The sequence below is a fragment of the Lemur catta genome, chromosome 3 (genome assembly GCF_020740605.2).
Source record: "Lemur catta isolate mLemCat1 chromosome 3, mLemCat1.pri, whole genome shotgun sequence".
Lineage (NCBI taxonomy): Eukaryota > Metazoa > Chordata > Mammalia > Primates > Lemuridae > Lemur > Lemur catta.
Window position 1 is genome coordinate 42,511,878 of NC_059130.1, and position 18,730 is coordinate 42,530,607.

The window sequence follows — 18,730 nt, forward strand, 5'->3', positions numbered from 1 at the left end:
CATGGGTTCTCTCATTTTCATATATTTTCCTCAAAGGATTGCTATATAATCACTAAAAAGAATTTAAGACAAACATGAAGAAATATTAAGTAAAAAATTATGGAAAAAACATCTATTAAAATCTAATAAAAAAGTAAAAACTGACTTATCTTTCAACAAATATTCCTATCTACATGTATATATGTATGTGTATGTGCGCATACATGTATAAAATACAATTAGCTTTATTTAGTTTAGAAAAATAAGATATACCATGCATTGTTAACTGAAGAAGCCTAGTTACAAAATCAGAAATAGTAATCACAACTCCAGGTAATTAGAAACATCAAGAATGTCTCTATCCCCAACAGACTAGGTCCTTCTAGGAATCAGTAACACACAATCTATATTTTCTCTCTAATCACCCATTAAATATCTTCAGTCATTTGCAGGATTAACACAGCAGAATATGCATTTCTCATTATGCCCTTCAAAGCATAAAAATCTCATTTTTTAATTAGTATAGTACTCTGGAATTGTAGTTCAAAGCATATTCACTATAGGTCTCATTACATACTACATAGAACTAACTGTTTCATGTTCAAATATCTTAACCTCTGAAGTACAGTTCCTCTAAGAGAAAGGACTTGCAAAGTTTTATAGGAATATCCCTAATGAAATATATATAAATTAAATCTATAATAACTATATTCAATTATCCAAATCATTAAGAGTTTATTATCTATTATAGATAAGAAAAAGTACCAAAAAAAGTAATCCTCTCTGGTAGGACAAAAAAATGAGTATATTTTACCTGATACCTATCTATATACATCCCTGCCAAAAGTGCTCCGCTGCAACCTGGAGAAAAACCTATACAGTTCAGAGAAATAGAACACCATAAGAGCTTGCTGTGTGACAAGCAGATAACTCAAGAACCACTGCTCTAAGTATTTCAGGTATCCTTTGTAGCTTTCTAAAGATAGAGATACATAATCAATGGTTTTCAACTTGACCTTAATAAATAAAAGCAGGTCTTTAAAATTTGTCCTCAAGCCTATACCTGCACAGTCAGGTCAATTATTTGCAATAAGGAAAATATCAGTGTTGTGAATAACGAAAGTAATACATAATATAAAAACAACAAACATTTGGTCTAGAACAAAGTATAGTCCCAGTACACATAAACACTAATGGGAAGAAGCAACTCAAAGATGTTCTGAGTGGCTACAGAATGTTTGTCCTATGATTCATAGCTCTCTATAGGTAATCATTTCACACACAAGTCACAAGTTCCTTTTTTTTATAATAGTATATTTAGCTCTCCGTTTTAATAGAACTCTATTTAATATCACAGTATAACTTACTCAGGAGATGGAACAGGAGTTGAAACAGGAGTTGATTCAGGCATTTTAGGTGCAGTTGTGGCAGTGGCATTCTCAGATATACTTTTATTTCCTATTTTAAGAAAGATGCTCATATTGAGTTCCATTTTTAAAAGCTGTACCACGAAAATATTTTATCATAACAAATAACTTTAGTTTCTTGGAGAAGAAAAAAGTCAAATAGGTTTGCTACTACAGACTTTTTTTTTAATCAAAGTTGTTTTAGAAAGAAATGATCATAGAAGATGACAACTACAAATAATGTATATTATTTCTCAATTTCTCAGATAATTAAAACAAGTCAAATGACTATGAATTCTGTGTAATCTTACATGATTAATATACCATCTAGATATTGAAAGAGTTATTAAAGAGAATGAGAGGAAATAAGTGGGTCATTTCAAGTATGTACTTAGAACTAAACATTTTTTAAAAACAAAAAAGGCAAGTTTATTTCTCCTTGCTACTATTTTATTTGCCATTCTACAAGGAAAAGATGGCTTTCTAAATTAAGTAGCTACTTGACACATAAAAGGAAAACATTTGAAGTACTATTAGGACATCAAAACCTCAGTAAAGAGATAAGGGATAAAATCATCACTATCACAGCAGCAAAGAATCAAAAAACAAATTCATGAATTTTATATAGACAAGATCCTTTTATTAAAAAGAACTTGTAGAATTCAAATAAACAATGAATAACAGAAGATCAGTAAGCTCCTTTGAACTATTTTTGCATTTCTCTATGAAAACTCAAATTTTCTTGGCTCATTACTTGACTAGCTCTTTAAAAGACCCATAAAATGATTAGGTACCTTCTGCCAGGTCTTCAGTTTTTGCTCCCAGAATATTAGCAGCAATATTCACCATATTTAGAATGGCATCTAAAACAAAATTCAATCAGAAAAAAATACCAATATACCTAAATATTCTCATATAAATTAATATCAGATAGTCAAAAAGTCATTTATAATGATCTTTTTGCATTTTTTTGGCACGTTACCTTTTTATTCACCTGACTACTAAAGCCCAGTATAGGACACAAATAAATTTTGGCCCAAAGTGTAAAGTATAAATCTGTTGATGTTTAGAAGGAATTTTAAATTTACATATACTTTTTTTGGTAAAGCTTCCCAAACATTTTACCAAAACACTGTTTTCAGCATATTAGAAAATTCAAGTATAACTCAATATACATCCTGTACTAGGACAAGGAAAAATGTGATGATCAAAATTCATATTTTACAGAAAAGCTTGTTTTTCTTTGAAAAGGCTACAGTTAAAAGAAAACTTGAAAAACAAAAGCTTTTTTAAAATCAGGTATTATCACAGGAAAAAGTAAACAAAACAGTGAGATTATCCAAAGAAAAGCAGAAAATAACTATTAGCATATAGCATCTATTGGTAATATGGATAAATTCCAAATTGATAATGTATAGAATCAAATTTCTTGAATTACTTTTAAAAACTGATTGGCTAAAATAACAATGTTCCTGGAGTATAAAGCATACAGATTCTTTGGTGAATTGAGTAGGGATAGATATGGGGCAGATTAACTGAAAGTTAAAGTCATACAACAAAGTGTTACAGGTAGACCAATTTGTATACTTGCTAATCCTGCCTCTCTTTTCACGGAGGATATATGAAAAAGTGGTATAAACCTCAAGATCTATGCAAATAGACACACAAATGAGGACCACAAAATAGCAGAACTCCATGAAAAGCTGGTGCTAGGAATAAGGAGGCTTCTGTCCAGTAATGTGATGTAATTTCAAACGAAATTAACTTCCATCCCCAATCTAATCTTTGAAATTTCACTAGAAGTATTCTATTCTGTTAAAATAATAAGGCCTGGCAGGGGCTACTTATTAAGCCTCATAAGTTATTTCCATCTTAGTCTCCTTTCCTAAAAGAGATCCACACGGTTTTCATCACACTTTCAATGAAAACCAGAGACGTGAAAACTAGGAAAGGATCTAAGAGAGCAAAATCTAGTACATCAAGAAGGCTGGGAGCAAGCCAAGCACTGTCACATGGAGCTAATCCTGTAAAACATATGCTTTAAAGTGTGGAGGAAAGTAGTAGGAGATTTTAGACTGTTTTAAAGGTGATAGCTAGGAGACAGTTATAATTTTGATCTTTACATAATTATGATTCTGTATTCTGAAAGAGAAGAAAGTAGTAGTACTTTGTTTCCAACACAAGAGCTTGATATATGTCATTTTAAAATGTTTAAATAGCATGTTTAAATGTATGGCCCTTCAGCCTGGCCAACTGGTGAACGGAGAAGTGGCCTTCATTCTTAGGGCTAACAAGATGCCTCAGCAGGAGATAATGACAGAAATGGAAACTCCATATTTCCTCATAAACTAAGACAAAGTCAGGAATGGAAAATGTTATTTCCTCGTAAACCCACTTCTAACACCAAACCAATACTGCAGTATTAGATATGACCCCCTTACTTATGCTGCTACCTGAAGTTTATAGTCAATGCTGACTGCTTCACAAACTCAAATGGTGAAATCAACAGTCTACTTTCCTGTGCTTCAAAGTGAGATCTTACCTTAGACTTCAAATTTTTTGGCGTTTATTATTAAAGAATTCAAGAAAACAGCACATGTTACTCTGTATAAAGAAATTAGCTTTAAAGTATTCTTTCATGAACCTAAATTTTAATACTAGCACCTGTAATAAAGCTGATTTACACTATCTACCCTTTTAAAATATTATTTATTATCACCGTTTCAGGGAACTTGGTAACAAAAGCAAAATTTAGCAAACTCCTACTTTCTCAGCCCATCTAACCTAAAAGAAATAATTTTCCCACATTCACAGAACATTGCCTAACATAGTCTTTTTTTTTTTTTTTGTCTTTTGAGAGAAAGCAGCATTGTGAATATTCGATTCTGACCATTCTCAACTTGCATCCAAACATGTGACAGCTTGTCACTGTGATAATCTGGCCACTGAAAAGTCTCAAAAATAGGCTAAAGTAATAACTTCAAATATAGATAACTGTCCCTGATTTCTCCTGGATTAGTCAACATCTTTATTTTTGAGTTGGGCAACTTACTCATCCCGCCTAATTCATTTAGGAATAAAATTATCCTAGCGGCCAAATATTTCCATGTTATTACTCAGTCTCCAGTACACCAATGGCTCTTTTTGATACAGAAAACAAATTTTGTCCAGGCTGCTGAGACTGAAGAGTTTATTATACCTGTGCTATAACATAACAAGAGAAACCAACAAAAAACTACTTCCTTTTACATGTACTACCTCTGAAGCATGGCCACTTCCATCTTCTAGTAAAATGGTCCTTCTAGGACCTTAACACCTACATATTTTTATATAAACATACATATATTCATAAAAATACTTTGACTTAAAAGAAAACAAAAACTACATTTTGTCTTAAACATGCATATATCTACCTTTAGCAGTTATAGTGATTTTAATAAAATGCAGACCACATGTATGAGAGCAAAGGCAGACTTGCACAAATATTAAAGTAGATAGTGGTCTGGCAAATTTAGATAACAAAGCACAAGGAAAGCAGGATAATATAAAGAATTCCTGTTAATGTAAAAAATTCAAACATTTTAGTTCAAGAATGTAAACAAAAGAATCAGGCAGGAGAGTTGCCAGCACTGGCATACACGGAAAGCCAAGAATGCAGCTCTAAGACAATAGTTTCTTCCTTGTTAGCAGTTAAGTATATTACATAATATCAAGAATGTCTAAATATGCAGTGTGCATGCTCTCTGACACCCAAGTCTCATCAGAAGCAATGTATTCTGGTGACATGTATTTCCTATAACTGCTAACTACTTGATAGAAAAAAGAAAAAGAAGTTTCTTTTATGATTAAAGCTACAGAATTCTATTTTGTAGGAAATATGTCCATATTAAAAATAAGGAAAAAATAAATTAGGTTCAAATAGGCCAATTTCAAGCTAATTTAGAAAGTGGTGATGATTATAGTCAAACTCAGACATTCTAATGCCAGAGACCACCTCTTTGGCCTGATTCTATTCTATTATGTACTCCTTAAAGTTATGCCACCTTGGACAAGGCTACAGCTAAGTCAAGCTCAAAAACAGTTCCAAGCCGGGCACGGTGGCTCACGCCTGTAATCCTAGCACTCTGGGACGCCGAGGCGGGTGGATCGCTCGAGGTCAAGAGTTCGAGACCAGCCTGAGCAAGAGCAAGACCCCATCTCTACGAAAAATAGAAAGAAATTATCTGGCCAACTAAAAATATATAGAGAAAAAATTAGTTGGGCATGGTGGCGCATGCCTGTAGTCCCAGCTACTCGGGAGGCTAAGGCAGTAGGATCGCTTAAGCCCAGGAGTTTGAGGTTGCTGTGAGCTAGGCTGACGCCATGGCACTCACTCTAGCCCGGGCAACAAAGAGAGACTCTGTCTCAAAAAAAAAAAAAACCAACAGTTCCAAACTCTTCAGAGAAGACTAAAAGGACATAGATATAGAAGGCAACAATATTAGACCATGTTTATAAAGTTTTATGATGGCAAAGTCTTATCATTCAGCTCCCACTGCCTCTCTTGTTGTGAAACTTCAAGAGGTGGAGATTGTTTTAAACCCCATTTTCTGCACTTATGCTCAGCTGACATCTTCCCACCCATTTTGTCTCACTATACAAATTCTTTCAACAACTAGAACACTAGATGGTAACACCGCCCTCCTAGAAATTAGTAAAAAGAAAAAATAAGCGACGTGTTAGCAAAAAACACATCTTCAAGGGGAAAGATCCAAAAAGGAGGATCTAAATGAGATTCTGTGACTAATCAATTAAAATAATACACCGGTCAGAGAAGAGATTACAAATAGGGAAATGTCCTCCACTGACATATGGTTAGGTTTTCATGGTGTCTAGGAGTTAATCCCATAGACACATAGAAAGAGAAAACCCAGAACATCAACAAGGTTTTCCTTTATCTGAAACTATGGTAAGATGTAACCTTCCATGGGGTGCCTTCTCCTTTCCAGTAACCACCAGAAGCTAGACGTCTTTTAGTCTGGGGCTATCTTCCAACCTCATGAAATAATGATGCTTCCAGAGCTAACTTGGCATTATTGAGCTAATGCATATAAGTGGCAGAATAATGACTCTCATATAACATACAGAATTAATACAAATTTAAGGACACAAACAATATTAATATCCAACCAGATAAAATCGTATCACTTCTTTCACACCTAAAAAAATTATATCCTATAGCAGTGAATGAGACGCCTATTTTTACATCATAGTCAACAAGATAGGTATGCTATTTAAAAATAATCACTAATATCTAAAATGTCAGAACCCTAGCAATAAAGTAAAACAAAGTATATTGAATATATAACAAAGTTGAATAATACTTTATAATATGACTTTGTAATCAAGGACTCTTATTCTGTAGGTATTTTTAACAATGTTCCTCCCATCCCTTAAAAAGTCTACTGAAGTCCATACTCCTCTATGGAGAGAAAGAGGGAAAGAAGGAGGGGAAAGGCAGGAAGGAAAGATGAAAAGAAAGAGAAGTGATTCTTAACTCCATATACTGTGGCTGTACAAAATAACTACCTAAGTATATGCACTACTGGCTGAATATCTAAAAAAGTTATAAAGTCAATGTTTGAGCAATTCAATTCACTAAGAGCAACAAGTGAAAAGCACAAGCAGCTAGTCTCCTATTTTACTAAAATTTATTTTTATTAAATTATTAATCTCCAAATAGAAAACTCTTTCCAGTTAGTTGTACATTTTTCACAAATAACCAAAAATAACATTAAAATATACCTACCCACACTCTACCAGTAAAAATAAAGTGCCAGGGGTAATGGTCTTCCAGTAGTCTCCTTAGGCAGCCTACCACTAGGTTCAGACACTACTTTGGAAAGACAACAATATAAGCCACTAAGTGTCTTAGTCATTGTTTCTTTAGTTTACAAAGAGCATATTAGTAGTAGTATCATTATTGATACTCAGTACTATTATGGATAAGAACAGCCTTTATATTTTGTAATTAAATAGGAAACTAGCCATACCCATAGATAACAAATCCTCATTTGCTAGGACTTCACTGATGCACAACCTCTTTAGTAATTGTTTCCCCCAGGAAATTCACAGCCTTTCTTCACTACCAGAAATTTGCCTCAAAATAGGAGTGCCTAATTAGAGCAGAAGATACACCTTTATATGCTTCCATCTTTCTCTTTCTTTTCATCTACTCTTCCTATTCCATTTCCATAGAAATGCTTTTCAAAAGCCCAAAGTTCAACATTGGGAAAAGGCATCTTCTAAACGATACCACAACAAAATGTCCATGTATGTCAGAACGAACAAGTTGAGAAACACATTAGTAATGTGAATAGGAAAATCTCAAGATACCCACTTGTAGCAGAACCAAGAAGATTTTTTGATGATTTATCCTCCCCAGTACTATAATCCAGTGGATAATCTGTTTAGAGAGAAAATGAAAGTACTTATGATGAGAACTAGCTCTAATAATATGTTTAAAAACTCAAATTATGTCCTGTCAAAGTCAGCTGACATTTAAAACATTTTATAATAAACATGAATTATACATCTAAAACAAGTTTGGAAAAAGAAAGTGAAATTCAGAAGCCATTTAACAAACCAAAATACACCAAGGAAAACTGTAATGCTTACCAAAATTTTAACCATATTTATAAGACTTTTATTCAAGCTTTCAATATATAATATTTTATCAACTCTTAGTCAATCTCTTCATTTCACTTACAGGAAAATGAGGAAAGGAAAAATTCAGATTGTTCAACTATGGTTAAGACATCTTAAAATAAGGACTTAAAGCAGAAATGGAACAGGTCATAAAACTTTCTTCTACCTCCTAAGGCTCACAGGAGTTTCTCAAAAGCTCAGGCTTTAATGTGTTTGCTCTTAGGCTCATGGCAAACCAAAGGAATTAATGCGCCTACCTACAATGTCAGCTGCTTTATAAGATTAATAGGTTTTGGGGCCTGGCACAGGGATATAATCATAATTTATAGTACTGATTTTATGGAAGGGAGTTTCAGTTACAAATAACTGACTAATAAACCTAGGACATAATACAACAACAAAGCAATCATATTGAAAAATAGGTGTTAAGAAAAAATTTGCTTAGGGTTAAAAACAAGAAAACTAAAGTCTAAAGACAACAGTCATATTGATTTAAGTAATCTATACTCACAATTAGATTTTAAAAAGTAAAAAAATATATATAATAGTCACCTATTTAAAGTTACTTACCATAATCCTCATCAAATAGTTCTTGACGTTCTGAGTGATACTGGGAATCAGCAATTTCTTCATATTCTTCCACCATGCTAGTGCCGAATACCCTATCAAAAACAATCTCATTAAAGACTTCCAAAACAAAACAGAGTTGTTAAGACTTACCTCTTCATAATAAATGACACACATCAATTTTGGTTATGTTTTGAGGGCCACTGGCTTTTGGATTCCAAAATAATAATGGCTTTTCCTTACATTTTACTTATCTACTGCTTCCATTAAAATGTAAAACTAATCTACTTAAGACATTTAGGAATATAATGACCACGTTTTTATACCAGTCTAAAATGTTTCCATACATTTTCATCATAGCAAAATAGCAAGCAAGTTAAACCAAATACACAAAATGAAGTTTATTCTTTAACAGAGGATATTTTCACATTTTTCCAAATTGCATTCAAGGGAAAGAAAGGTTTCAGGGTTCATATTTCTACAGTATGAACTTCACATAAGAGAAAATTATTTCTTCACTTTAAATATATTGGGATTTTTATATACTGCCTTTTTAAAAATAAGCACTCAGTAAATGCATTTTGTTCTACATTACCTTATAAGGCTTAATGGACAAAAGTGCTCTGATCCAAAATGCGATACCAACTCCACCTAAAGAATAAAAGCACATGAAACAAGAAGCCAGCAGAGTGCATGTAACAATATACTCAGTTTTTTCATTACAACATTTCTAAACATAAAGGCCTTATTTTCCCAAAAATCAATACTTGTAAAGTTTTTGTAATGCATTAATATGCCATGCCCTGTTATTCAATATTGCAAAAGAGAAGGTTGCTAACCTTTATGTACTTGATGAACATCTGAAGCAAGAGAAAGGAAAAGAAAAAGAAATCAGTTCCAAAGTCTAGATAATGTGCCATAAGCAACTTTAAATATTTGTAAATTATACTGTATAATTAAAGTATAGAAAGCAATGTACTGTGATGGATAACATTGTAGTATTCTTAATTCTTTCCACAAATCAAAGCAACGATATAAATTTAATCCAAATAACTGTAATGAAATAAACTAACTTTAAGGTTATATAGTTAAGTAATCTAAAATTCACTGCTATTTTACTTATCTGTTAGATATTAAAGCATTCTTTTTTTTTTTTGAGACAGAGTGTCACTTTGTTGCCCTGGCTAGAGTGAGTGCCGTGGCATCAGCCTAGCTCACAGCAACCTCAAACACCTGGGCTCAAGCGATCCTCCTGCCTCAGCCTCCCGAATAGCTGGGACTACAGGTTCAAGCCACCACACCCAGGTAATTTTTTGTTTCTATTTTTCGTTGACTGGCTAATTTTTTTCTATTTTTAGTAGAGATGGGATCTCGCTCTTGCTCAGGCTAGTCTCAAACTCCTGACCTCAAGGGATCCTCGCACATCGGCCTCACAGAGTGCTAGGATTACAGGCATGAGCCACCGCGCCCAGCCCTAAAGCATTCTAAAAGCAATTAATAAACAGCATCTAAAAATAATCTGTCTTAAATTACTTTAAATATTATAGATATGTATCATGTATATATCTATATATGAATTTATATATTGATACATATGTAGATATATATGCATATGTTCTATGTATATACATATAAAAAGATTAGCATATTATAAAATGATATTTATACTTATATAATATTGTATATGAGTTGTTTCAGAGAAAGAACAAATTTTTGGTATGCTATGTTATATAAGTATAATTTACAGAAGTAGAAGATATTTATCAATGCAATTTTAAAATGTAAGTTATTAAAAAGTAGTTTGTAGATTTGAGCTTAGTTCTTTTAGGATAAGAAAAACCCAAGTAAACTTATATAACATTTATTGCTATAAAATAAGAATCAGAGTGTTTTTTGCTTTTAGACTCAAGTCTACCAATGATGGTTTTTCATAAAACTAATCACCCAAATGCTCTATACTCTCTCACATAAAAGAGACAAGGTAGAAAGTTTTATATGGCACTTTTTATGCCACCAATAAAATATTCTTTCATTATTAACAAAGTAGCTATTATAAAGAGTGATTCTCAAAACTATTTTATAACATGAGTTGTCTTACTTGCAAAATTAAGTACAATTATATCAGCTGGCTAATGATTTTTAACATTTTTTCCTCCTCACACTATAGAAAGTACACTATACAAAACAGTCATTAAATAATTGTTTCAGTACTAATTTTAAAAGGAATTGAAGATGTTCCCTTGTTTCTTTGGACTCTGTTGAATTATTAACTTAGAATATCAACTGCATTTTCAAAACAGAATCTAGCATTTTTATGCTGAGACTAAGAATACTACAAGTTTAGCCATTTAGAGAAGTCAATTTAATACATGCTTTAAAAAGAGACAGTAAAATCACAGAAGGTGAAATTAGGTACCAGCTGTAGGTTCTCACATTTCAAGAAGAAAGGATAGAAATCAGAACTGCTGTCATTCCAAAAGGTCATATTATTAATATTAACAAAACAGTACTTTAAGGTATGGCTACTATTTTGAAGAAAAAAAGGGAGGGCAGGAAGGAGAGGAGTAGGAATTTCTGTTTTGTCTAAATCTAATTCAAGTGTGATAATTACTACTTGATTAGTTGGTGGAGGAAGTAGAGGGAACACTTAATATCAGTGCTTAAAAGTCTATTTTAAACTGATATTTGGACACAGAATATTTCAATTGAACATACAAAAGAAAAGCTAAAAGTCATAACCGCGTCCAATAATTGGATATTGTAATTAAAATGATCCAGGAATCAGATTCTAATAAGAAATCAGAACTGTTTTAAAGACTTCAGTGACTAGCAAAGATTTGGGTTTCAAAATAGAGAGAAATACTAGGAAGATGATGCTTTGCATAAATACGCAAAATAATTTCAGAGTTATAATGTGGAATCTTATCAGAGCCACAAATAAAAAAACAGCCTATAAGTTACCAGTGAGGCCGGGTGCAGTGGCTCATGCCTGTGACCCTAGCACTCTGGGAGGCCGAGGCAGGAGGATGGCTCAAGGTCAGGAGTTCAAGACCAGCCTGAGCAAGAGCGAGACCCCGTCTCTACTAAAAATAGAAAGAAATTAGCCGGACAGCTAAAAATATATAGAAAAAAAATTAGTCGGGCATGGTGGCATATGCCTATAGTCCCAGCTACTTGGGAGGCTGAGGCAAATGGATCACTTGAGTCCAGGAGTTTCAGGTTGCTGTGAGCTAAGCTGACGCCACAGCACCCTAGCCCAGGCAACAGAAAGAGACACTGTCTCAAAAAAAAAAAAACAAAGGTTACCAGTGATACAAAAGGGAATATTAACATTTGTCTCATAAAATAATACATGTCCAAGCAAGAACTGTTTTATTAAATGGTATATTACAGTCAATTTCCTCTGAATTTTTCTATTTCTAAATGGGTTGGGGTGTAGAAATTGTGAATAACAGATATGTTTTCATTATAGAACATAGTCCTGTATGTATAAACATTACCTTCACATATTTTGCATACATCTGTTCATCTAAAGGGAAACTCTGGACATTCCGCTCATCTCTACCATGGAAAGTACCCAGCTTAATCCATTTATTTGTAGGATATCTAGAAAATATAAAATATAAATATTATTTTTTAAAAATTATAAACTACATGTTGAGAGCTTCCATCATATTTTCAAAATATATCCTGTACATTTTTTCCCTCTCCAGGTGAACACTGACTTAACATAGTTTAAATATAACAGGTCACTGAATTAAATAAATACATTTTCTTTTCCAACTAAACTGATAGGTTCCTCTCTACTGGGAAAGAATACCTTGAAAAAAAATCACACCATTAGACAAAGCAGGGCCAGTACCACTTCTTGGAGTTTGGGAGGGGTTCCTGAAGGTTTTAAAACAGAAAGTCAAGAGATCATCCTGGAAGAAGGTGGTACAACTCTGCACATACTGACAAGTGCATGATGATGTAAAGTACAAATATAAGAACTGGTGGAAAGGAGATCAGGAAAAAAAAAAAAACTTTTACAATACTTGAATTTGACATACCTTACATAGCTGTTCCCCTTTAAAAGGAAATTGGATATGATAATCTAAAACTATTATTTTTGTTTACTGTAACATTTAAAGAACTCAGAATAATGAGCTCTCTTTTCCCACATTAAAAAAAATACACTTTACTTTTCAGAGCTGCAATGTCTACTTGACATGCAAGAAAATTGCAGCTTAGAGAAAAAAGAAGCAATGTGAGCAAGATTAGTCACAAAATAATAGATGAAATTCTCAAGAGGTCTTAAGAACTGGTCTCAAAAACTATACACATGCGATACTGTGTGTAAGGTGGAGGAAGAAACACCATGGAAAAACTCTTAATCATCAATGACAGAAGAAGAGTTACATAAATAATAGCATCCTACATGGCATATTATGGGCACTCAAAAAGTATTTATGGAATGATTAAACACCTCTGCTGAAAGAAAAATATTAAGTACACATTAAAAATGGCATGTTTAAAAGACAAAAGGATATTCTCAGGATATAACAAGTAGAAGGCAAATATTTTTGATAGAATAAATAAATGCATAGGAAAAACTGGAAGGAATATATTAAAATGCTAATCAATCTTTGGTTGATAGGATGTAGGTTTTTCCCAAATTTCTTACAATGTTTATTTCTTTCATAATCGCACATGTACAAAAAAGGTTTCAGAACAGACTTTAACAAAAATATACCTCATAAAAGGATGCACCTGTACATGTATGTTTTTAATAAATTTTTAAAGAAATGTTTGGAAGCAATAGAGCATAACGATTAAAAGTAAGGACTTTTACAGTCACAAGTGTACACTGGTTCACAAGTCACAAGAATTCTAGGTTTCAATCTTGGTTGTCCAACTCACAAGTCATGTGACCTAGGCAAGCTACTTAACCGCCTCTTGTCTTTTACCTCATCTTATAAGGGAATAATATCATATGGTTGTTATGTTTAAAGCATTATATGAGCTAATGAAAGTAAATGACTAACAAGAGTCTATAATACAGTAGTACTGTTACTGTCACTACAAACTGACAATAAAATATTGAAGTCAAGCGTGACTCTTTTTTTTGTTTTTATTCCAAAGATCCAACACAGATCCTATAGAAACCAGCTTTAGAATTTACCTGTCACTGATAGAAACCAGAAAGTCTTTAGGAGTAGAAGAAAATAATTCATAATTTGCAATATCAAGCTGTTTTACTTGAATTGGTTCACAAAGTTCAATAACAAACCTTCAAAAAGAACACAAGACAATTATTTAGATAAACCAACCAAAATAACAGTATTAAACACATTCAATCGGTATAAAGTGGACTTCTATTAAAAGTTACTCATTAAAATGTTAAGAAAGGAGGAGGATTTGTATCCTTAGTTATCCATAAGGGAATACCTTTAAGTATTAACCAAGCATATCATTAGTGGAGGAAAAAATATAAATAAAACAAGATACTGATTTAGCCCCAGCTATTTAAAAAGATACTTTTATTTAAATGACAAAGCTCATTCTTGAAGAAGGGAATGACTTTACTAAGAACAGCCAGTGATAGTGTCAAATGACTAGTCTAGAGGTATATATATTGTCTTCAAGGTATCATAGTCTTTGATTTATATCTTAGAAATTTACCTTAAGGACACATCGCTCCAGATATCCACCCTTACATATACATTTTGCTACATCAAAGCAATCTATAAGACCAGGGGAGTCAATGTAAATATTTAGCATAGAGGATTAACAAATTATGGTTCACCCAGACAATAAAATACTATTAAATAAACTGGTACTAAAAGCTATCATTTATATAAAAATCTAGAAAATTTAAACTAATTTATAGTGAAAGAAAGCAGAGCTGTAATGGCTGTGGGGGAAGAGGGTTTAAGAGAGAGAAATTACAGAGGGATGTTAGGAAACTTTTGGGAGTGATGGATGTGTTCATTATCTATCTTTATTGGGTGATGGTTTCACAGATATATAAATGTCAAAACTTATCAAATTATGCACACTTCAACATGTTGTAGTTTATTGACCATGTAGTTTACTGTATGTCAACCATACCTAATAAAGCTGTTTTTAAAAACTGATGATAGAGATCTATATTTATTAACATGGAAAGATGCCACAAAATATTGTTGCTTAGAAAAAAATTAAAAGTATAGTTCCACATGCATAAAATAAAACTGCATATAGCATGGCATTTGAGAAAAGCAATGTTCATGACATCTAGCACCCTAATCACTGCTTTAATTAACTATTATATCAAAGGTGATCTTATATAGATTGACAGTTAAATGAGGAGAGGCAAACTAACATTTGCTGAATGCTTACTCTTGGTCAGAGACCATATTACACCCATCTCCTTTAATTCTTACAACTAAATGCAAGAGATATTACCTCCATTTTACAGAATCACTAAATAAACACTAACTGGCTACTTCACATTTTTCCCTTCTGCCTTTCAGTAACAGAAACCCCCAAGATGCAGTTGGGCATAAGGCTTCCCAACAAAAACTGCAATTCCTAAGCTTGGCTAAGTTTCTTTCTTCCCAAGGGTCTAGCCAGCATGTTATGGCAAAAAATGCAAAATGTAATGAAACGGATTATAAATTTTTAAAAAGAAAAAGAAAAGCTAGGGAAGCTATAATTCTCTACATAGAAATCTCAAAGGATCTACATATTATTAGGAAAAAAAAGAATATAAGATAGTCAGATATAGGATCCATATATAAAAATCAATTGCATCGCTTTTACACAATACAATGTAATTTTAAGGAGATATCATTTACAACTATATCAAAAAAAAAAAAAAAAAGGTTGTCCTGGAAAAAATTTAATAAAAAACACATAATACTTCTATGGAAATTTTTTTAAAATAACTTTATTGAAGACATTAAAGGCAACAAAGAAAGACATGCCTTACGTATGGATAGAAAATTCAGTATCTGAAAGTCATTTAAAGATTTAATATAATTCCAAACAAAATCTCCACATGACATTTAGGGAACTAAAGTCTAAAATTTATAAGAAAAAGCAGAGACAGAAGAATAGCTAAGTTAGTACTGAAGTACAAAACTTGCCCTACCAAATATTAAGATTTATAAGCTAAAGTGTGGTGTTACTGCAGGTAATGATAAACTGACCAATGAAACAGAACACGGAAGACAGAAAAAAATCCACATATAAAAGGGAACTTTACAACAAAGGTACCATTATAAATCAGAGAGGATATGCAAATTATTAAATAAACAATTATCTAAACATAAAAATGGGAAGGGGGCATAAATCCCTTTGGTACACCATATTTAAAAAAACAATTTCAGAGGGATTAAAAATCTAAATGTAAAGTACAAAATGTTTAAATTCTAGAAAAAATGCAAGATAATATCTTTATATTTCCCTCAGGATAGAAAGAAACAACCAACATAAAAAAAAAATCCCAACACTTTAAGACAGATAAATTCAGCTACATTAAGATCAAAATAGTTTCATTTCATTAAAAGATTCTATAAAGAAACTGAAAGGACAATCCACAAACTGGAGAAAATATGTGTAACACATATAATTTAAATGTCCTATCCAGAGTTTTACAAAATAGACTAAGTTGTATCCATTCTATAAGATAAACTGCTAAGTCTTATCTAGACTCCTACTAGACAATAAGAAAAAAAGAAACATAAATAAATCAATAGAAAACAGGGAAAAATAAGTATTTCAGGAAAGAGGAAAAACTAAATGGCAAACACATAAAGATATGCTCAATCTCATTAGTCATCAGGGATTGACACCTCTCTAACATACAAGCTCCATAGCAACAGAGATCTCAGTCTATCTTGTGAAAAAATGTTTTTCTAGCATCAGCAGCATCACATAACAAGTACTCAATAAATATCAAATCAAAGCATAGGAAGACTCAATATCCTAAAATGTCAATTATCCCAAAATTCATCCAGAGTTGATGCAATTCCAATGAAAATGCTAGCATTTTTTATAGAACAAGATGATTCTAAAATTTAAATGAAAAAACAAAGGGACAAGAATAATAAAGGCACTTCTGAAGAAGATGAGGTATGTAGACTGGCTCTAGCAGATGTTAAGATTTATAAGCTACAATGAGACAGTGTGGTCTTATTATGCCTTAGGTGGGTTAATCTACTCAAACCAGGTAAAATCAATTAAACATGTTCTGAGGTTCTTTAATCACACAATGAAAAGATGCATACATAAATATGCAAAAAGTAAAATATAGAGTAAACACGTATATACAAATACAATATGTAGCGCTTAACTACAGAGATATATTCCGAGAAATTCGTCATTAGGTGATTTTGTTGTATGATGAGAGTGTACTTACACAAAACTAGACAGTATAGCCTATCAGACACCTAGGCTATATGGAATAGCCTATTGCTACTAGGCTATAAACCTGTACAGCATGTTACTATATGGAATACTGTGGGCAACTAACACAATGGTAAGTATTTGTGTATCTAAACATACCTAAATATAGAAAAGTTACAGTTAAAATATATTGAAATCTTACGGTACCACTTTTGTACACGTAATCCATTGTTGACTAAAATGTCGTTATGTGGCACATGACTGTAAGTGCTGTCTGGCAGAAACATTAAAATACAAGTGTATGGCTATGATCACTTATTCTTCAAATCATAGTAAAGAAAAATGACTGCTTTATATGACTTCATACTGGCATATCTTTGCTTGAAATACAAAATTTTGAAGCATAAAAATTTGAGTTATCACCGACTATAAAGGCTTTTTACAAATAAAAACAAAAACCTAAAATTAATATTTTGATTATGATCTCAGATAATCATTTCCTCAAATTCAATTTATAGATCAACGGGCAAAAAGAAAAATTAAGCTTTTAAAACCATCCCTCAATACCCTTAAACAGTATGGTTCATTCCTAAAGGAGTGAAAACCAAGGGTAGAATAGGCATTATCTTTTAAGTTTAAATTTTTTTTTAATTTAAACATTTAAAAGTTTAAATTTTTTAAAAATTATATATACTATTCATTCATTCATTCTAGTAAAACAACATGATGGTGGTGATTTTCCTCAGTTTTTTTTAAACAGCTTTGTGCAATAAAATCAAGCAGTCTAATAACACTGTTAGTATATTACACATTACCTTTCCCCACCTATCTGTTCCTTTTCCTATTCTTAGTTAATGGCAGAATCATACATCCAAACAGAGAAGCCAAAAGCCTGGGAGATTTCCTAGATGTCTCCTTCTTCATATTCAATTACTAACCAAGAGCTGACAATTTATCTGCTATAAATGTCTTTTGGATACATTCCTCTTCTCTGTAACCAAACTGCCTATGCCTTAGTTATAGCCCCCATTTCTCACGAGAGCTATGATAGATAACAGGTTCCAAACTGGTTTCTCTGCTTCCACCAATTGCATTCTGCTGAAGGCCATCCTTTGAGGACAAGCCTTCTTAAAATGCCAGTGAGATCATGTCACTTCCTTTCTTAAAAACAAATGCTGCTCTCCATGGTCTTTCAGATAGAGTGCAAAAATTTTTAAGCTCGGTATATAGCACTGGATGGCGGTTATATATAAACTAATGGTCCAGCCTCATCTTCCGCTACTCTAATTGTATCTTTATTCTTGTCACATCTAACAGTCACCCAGAACAATTATGTTCCTTTTAACACTGTCCCTTTATTCTTACAGTTCCTGAATATTTTTGCCTCCTTCATCTGCCATTTCCTATGAATCCTTCAAGATTCAGCTCAAGAATTACCGCTTCCAGGAAGCCTGCTCTCATCCCCTCTTGCACATATCTCTCTTTCTATAATACCCTTTTCAACAGTACTTTAAATATCATTTCCTAATTGTTTTATGAGGTCTGTCATTGTTTGCTTACTGTGACCTCCTTAAAAAGAAAGGCATTTTGTCCTCAATTTTGCATAGCACCAGCACTAATCAATCATAAATGCTTATTAAATGATTACATGAATAAATCACTCTAACCCCAATATAAAAGCTTAATATAATATGTACACACAAAGAATGTACTTTTTA

The 18,730-nt window shown here is 32.5% G+C and overlaps 1 protein-coding gene across 4 annotated transcripts in view; it reads right to left on the minus strand.

Annotated features, from left to right (window-relative positions):
- The window catches only part of SUCO (SUN domain containing ossification factor), an 83,794-nt gene that overhangs the window by 25,588 nt on the left and 39,476 nt on the right, over window positions 1–18,730 (minus strand). For 3 of the 4 annotated variants that reach the window (XM_045547348.1, XM_045547347.1, XM_045547350.1), the window contains exons 10-17: window positions 13,804–13,911; window positions 12,140–12,245; window positions 9,479–9,499; window positions 9,235–9,290; window positions 8,643–8,734; window positions 7,765–7,830; window positions 2,180–2,248; window positions 1,347–1,437 (exon numbers count right to left, since the gene is read on the minus strand). In XM_045547348.1, the coding sequence (XP_045403304.1) occupies window positions 1,347–1,437; window positions 2,180–2,248; window positions 7,765–7,830; window positions 8,643–8,734; window positions 9,235–9,290; window positions 9,479–9,499; window positions 12,140–12,245; window positions 13,804–13,911 (609 nt within the window). The remainder of the gene's footprint in view (window positions 1–1,346; window positions 1,438–2,179; window positions 2,249–7,764; window positions 7,831–8,642; window positions 8,735–9,234; window positions 9,291–9,478; window positions 9,500–12,139; window positions 12,246–13,803; window positions 13,912–18,730) is intronic. The other variant, XM_045547349.1, reaches the window with a different exon arrangement.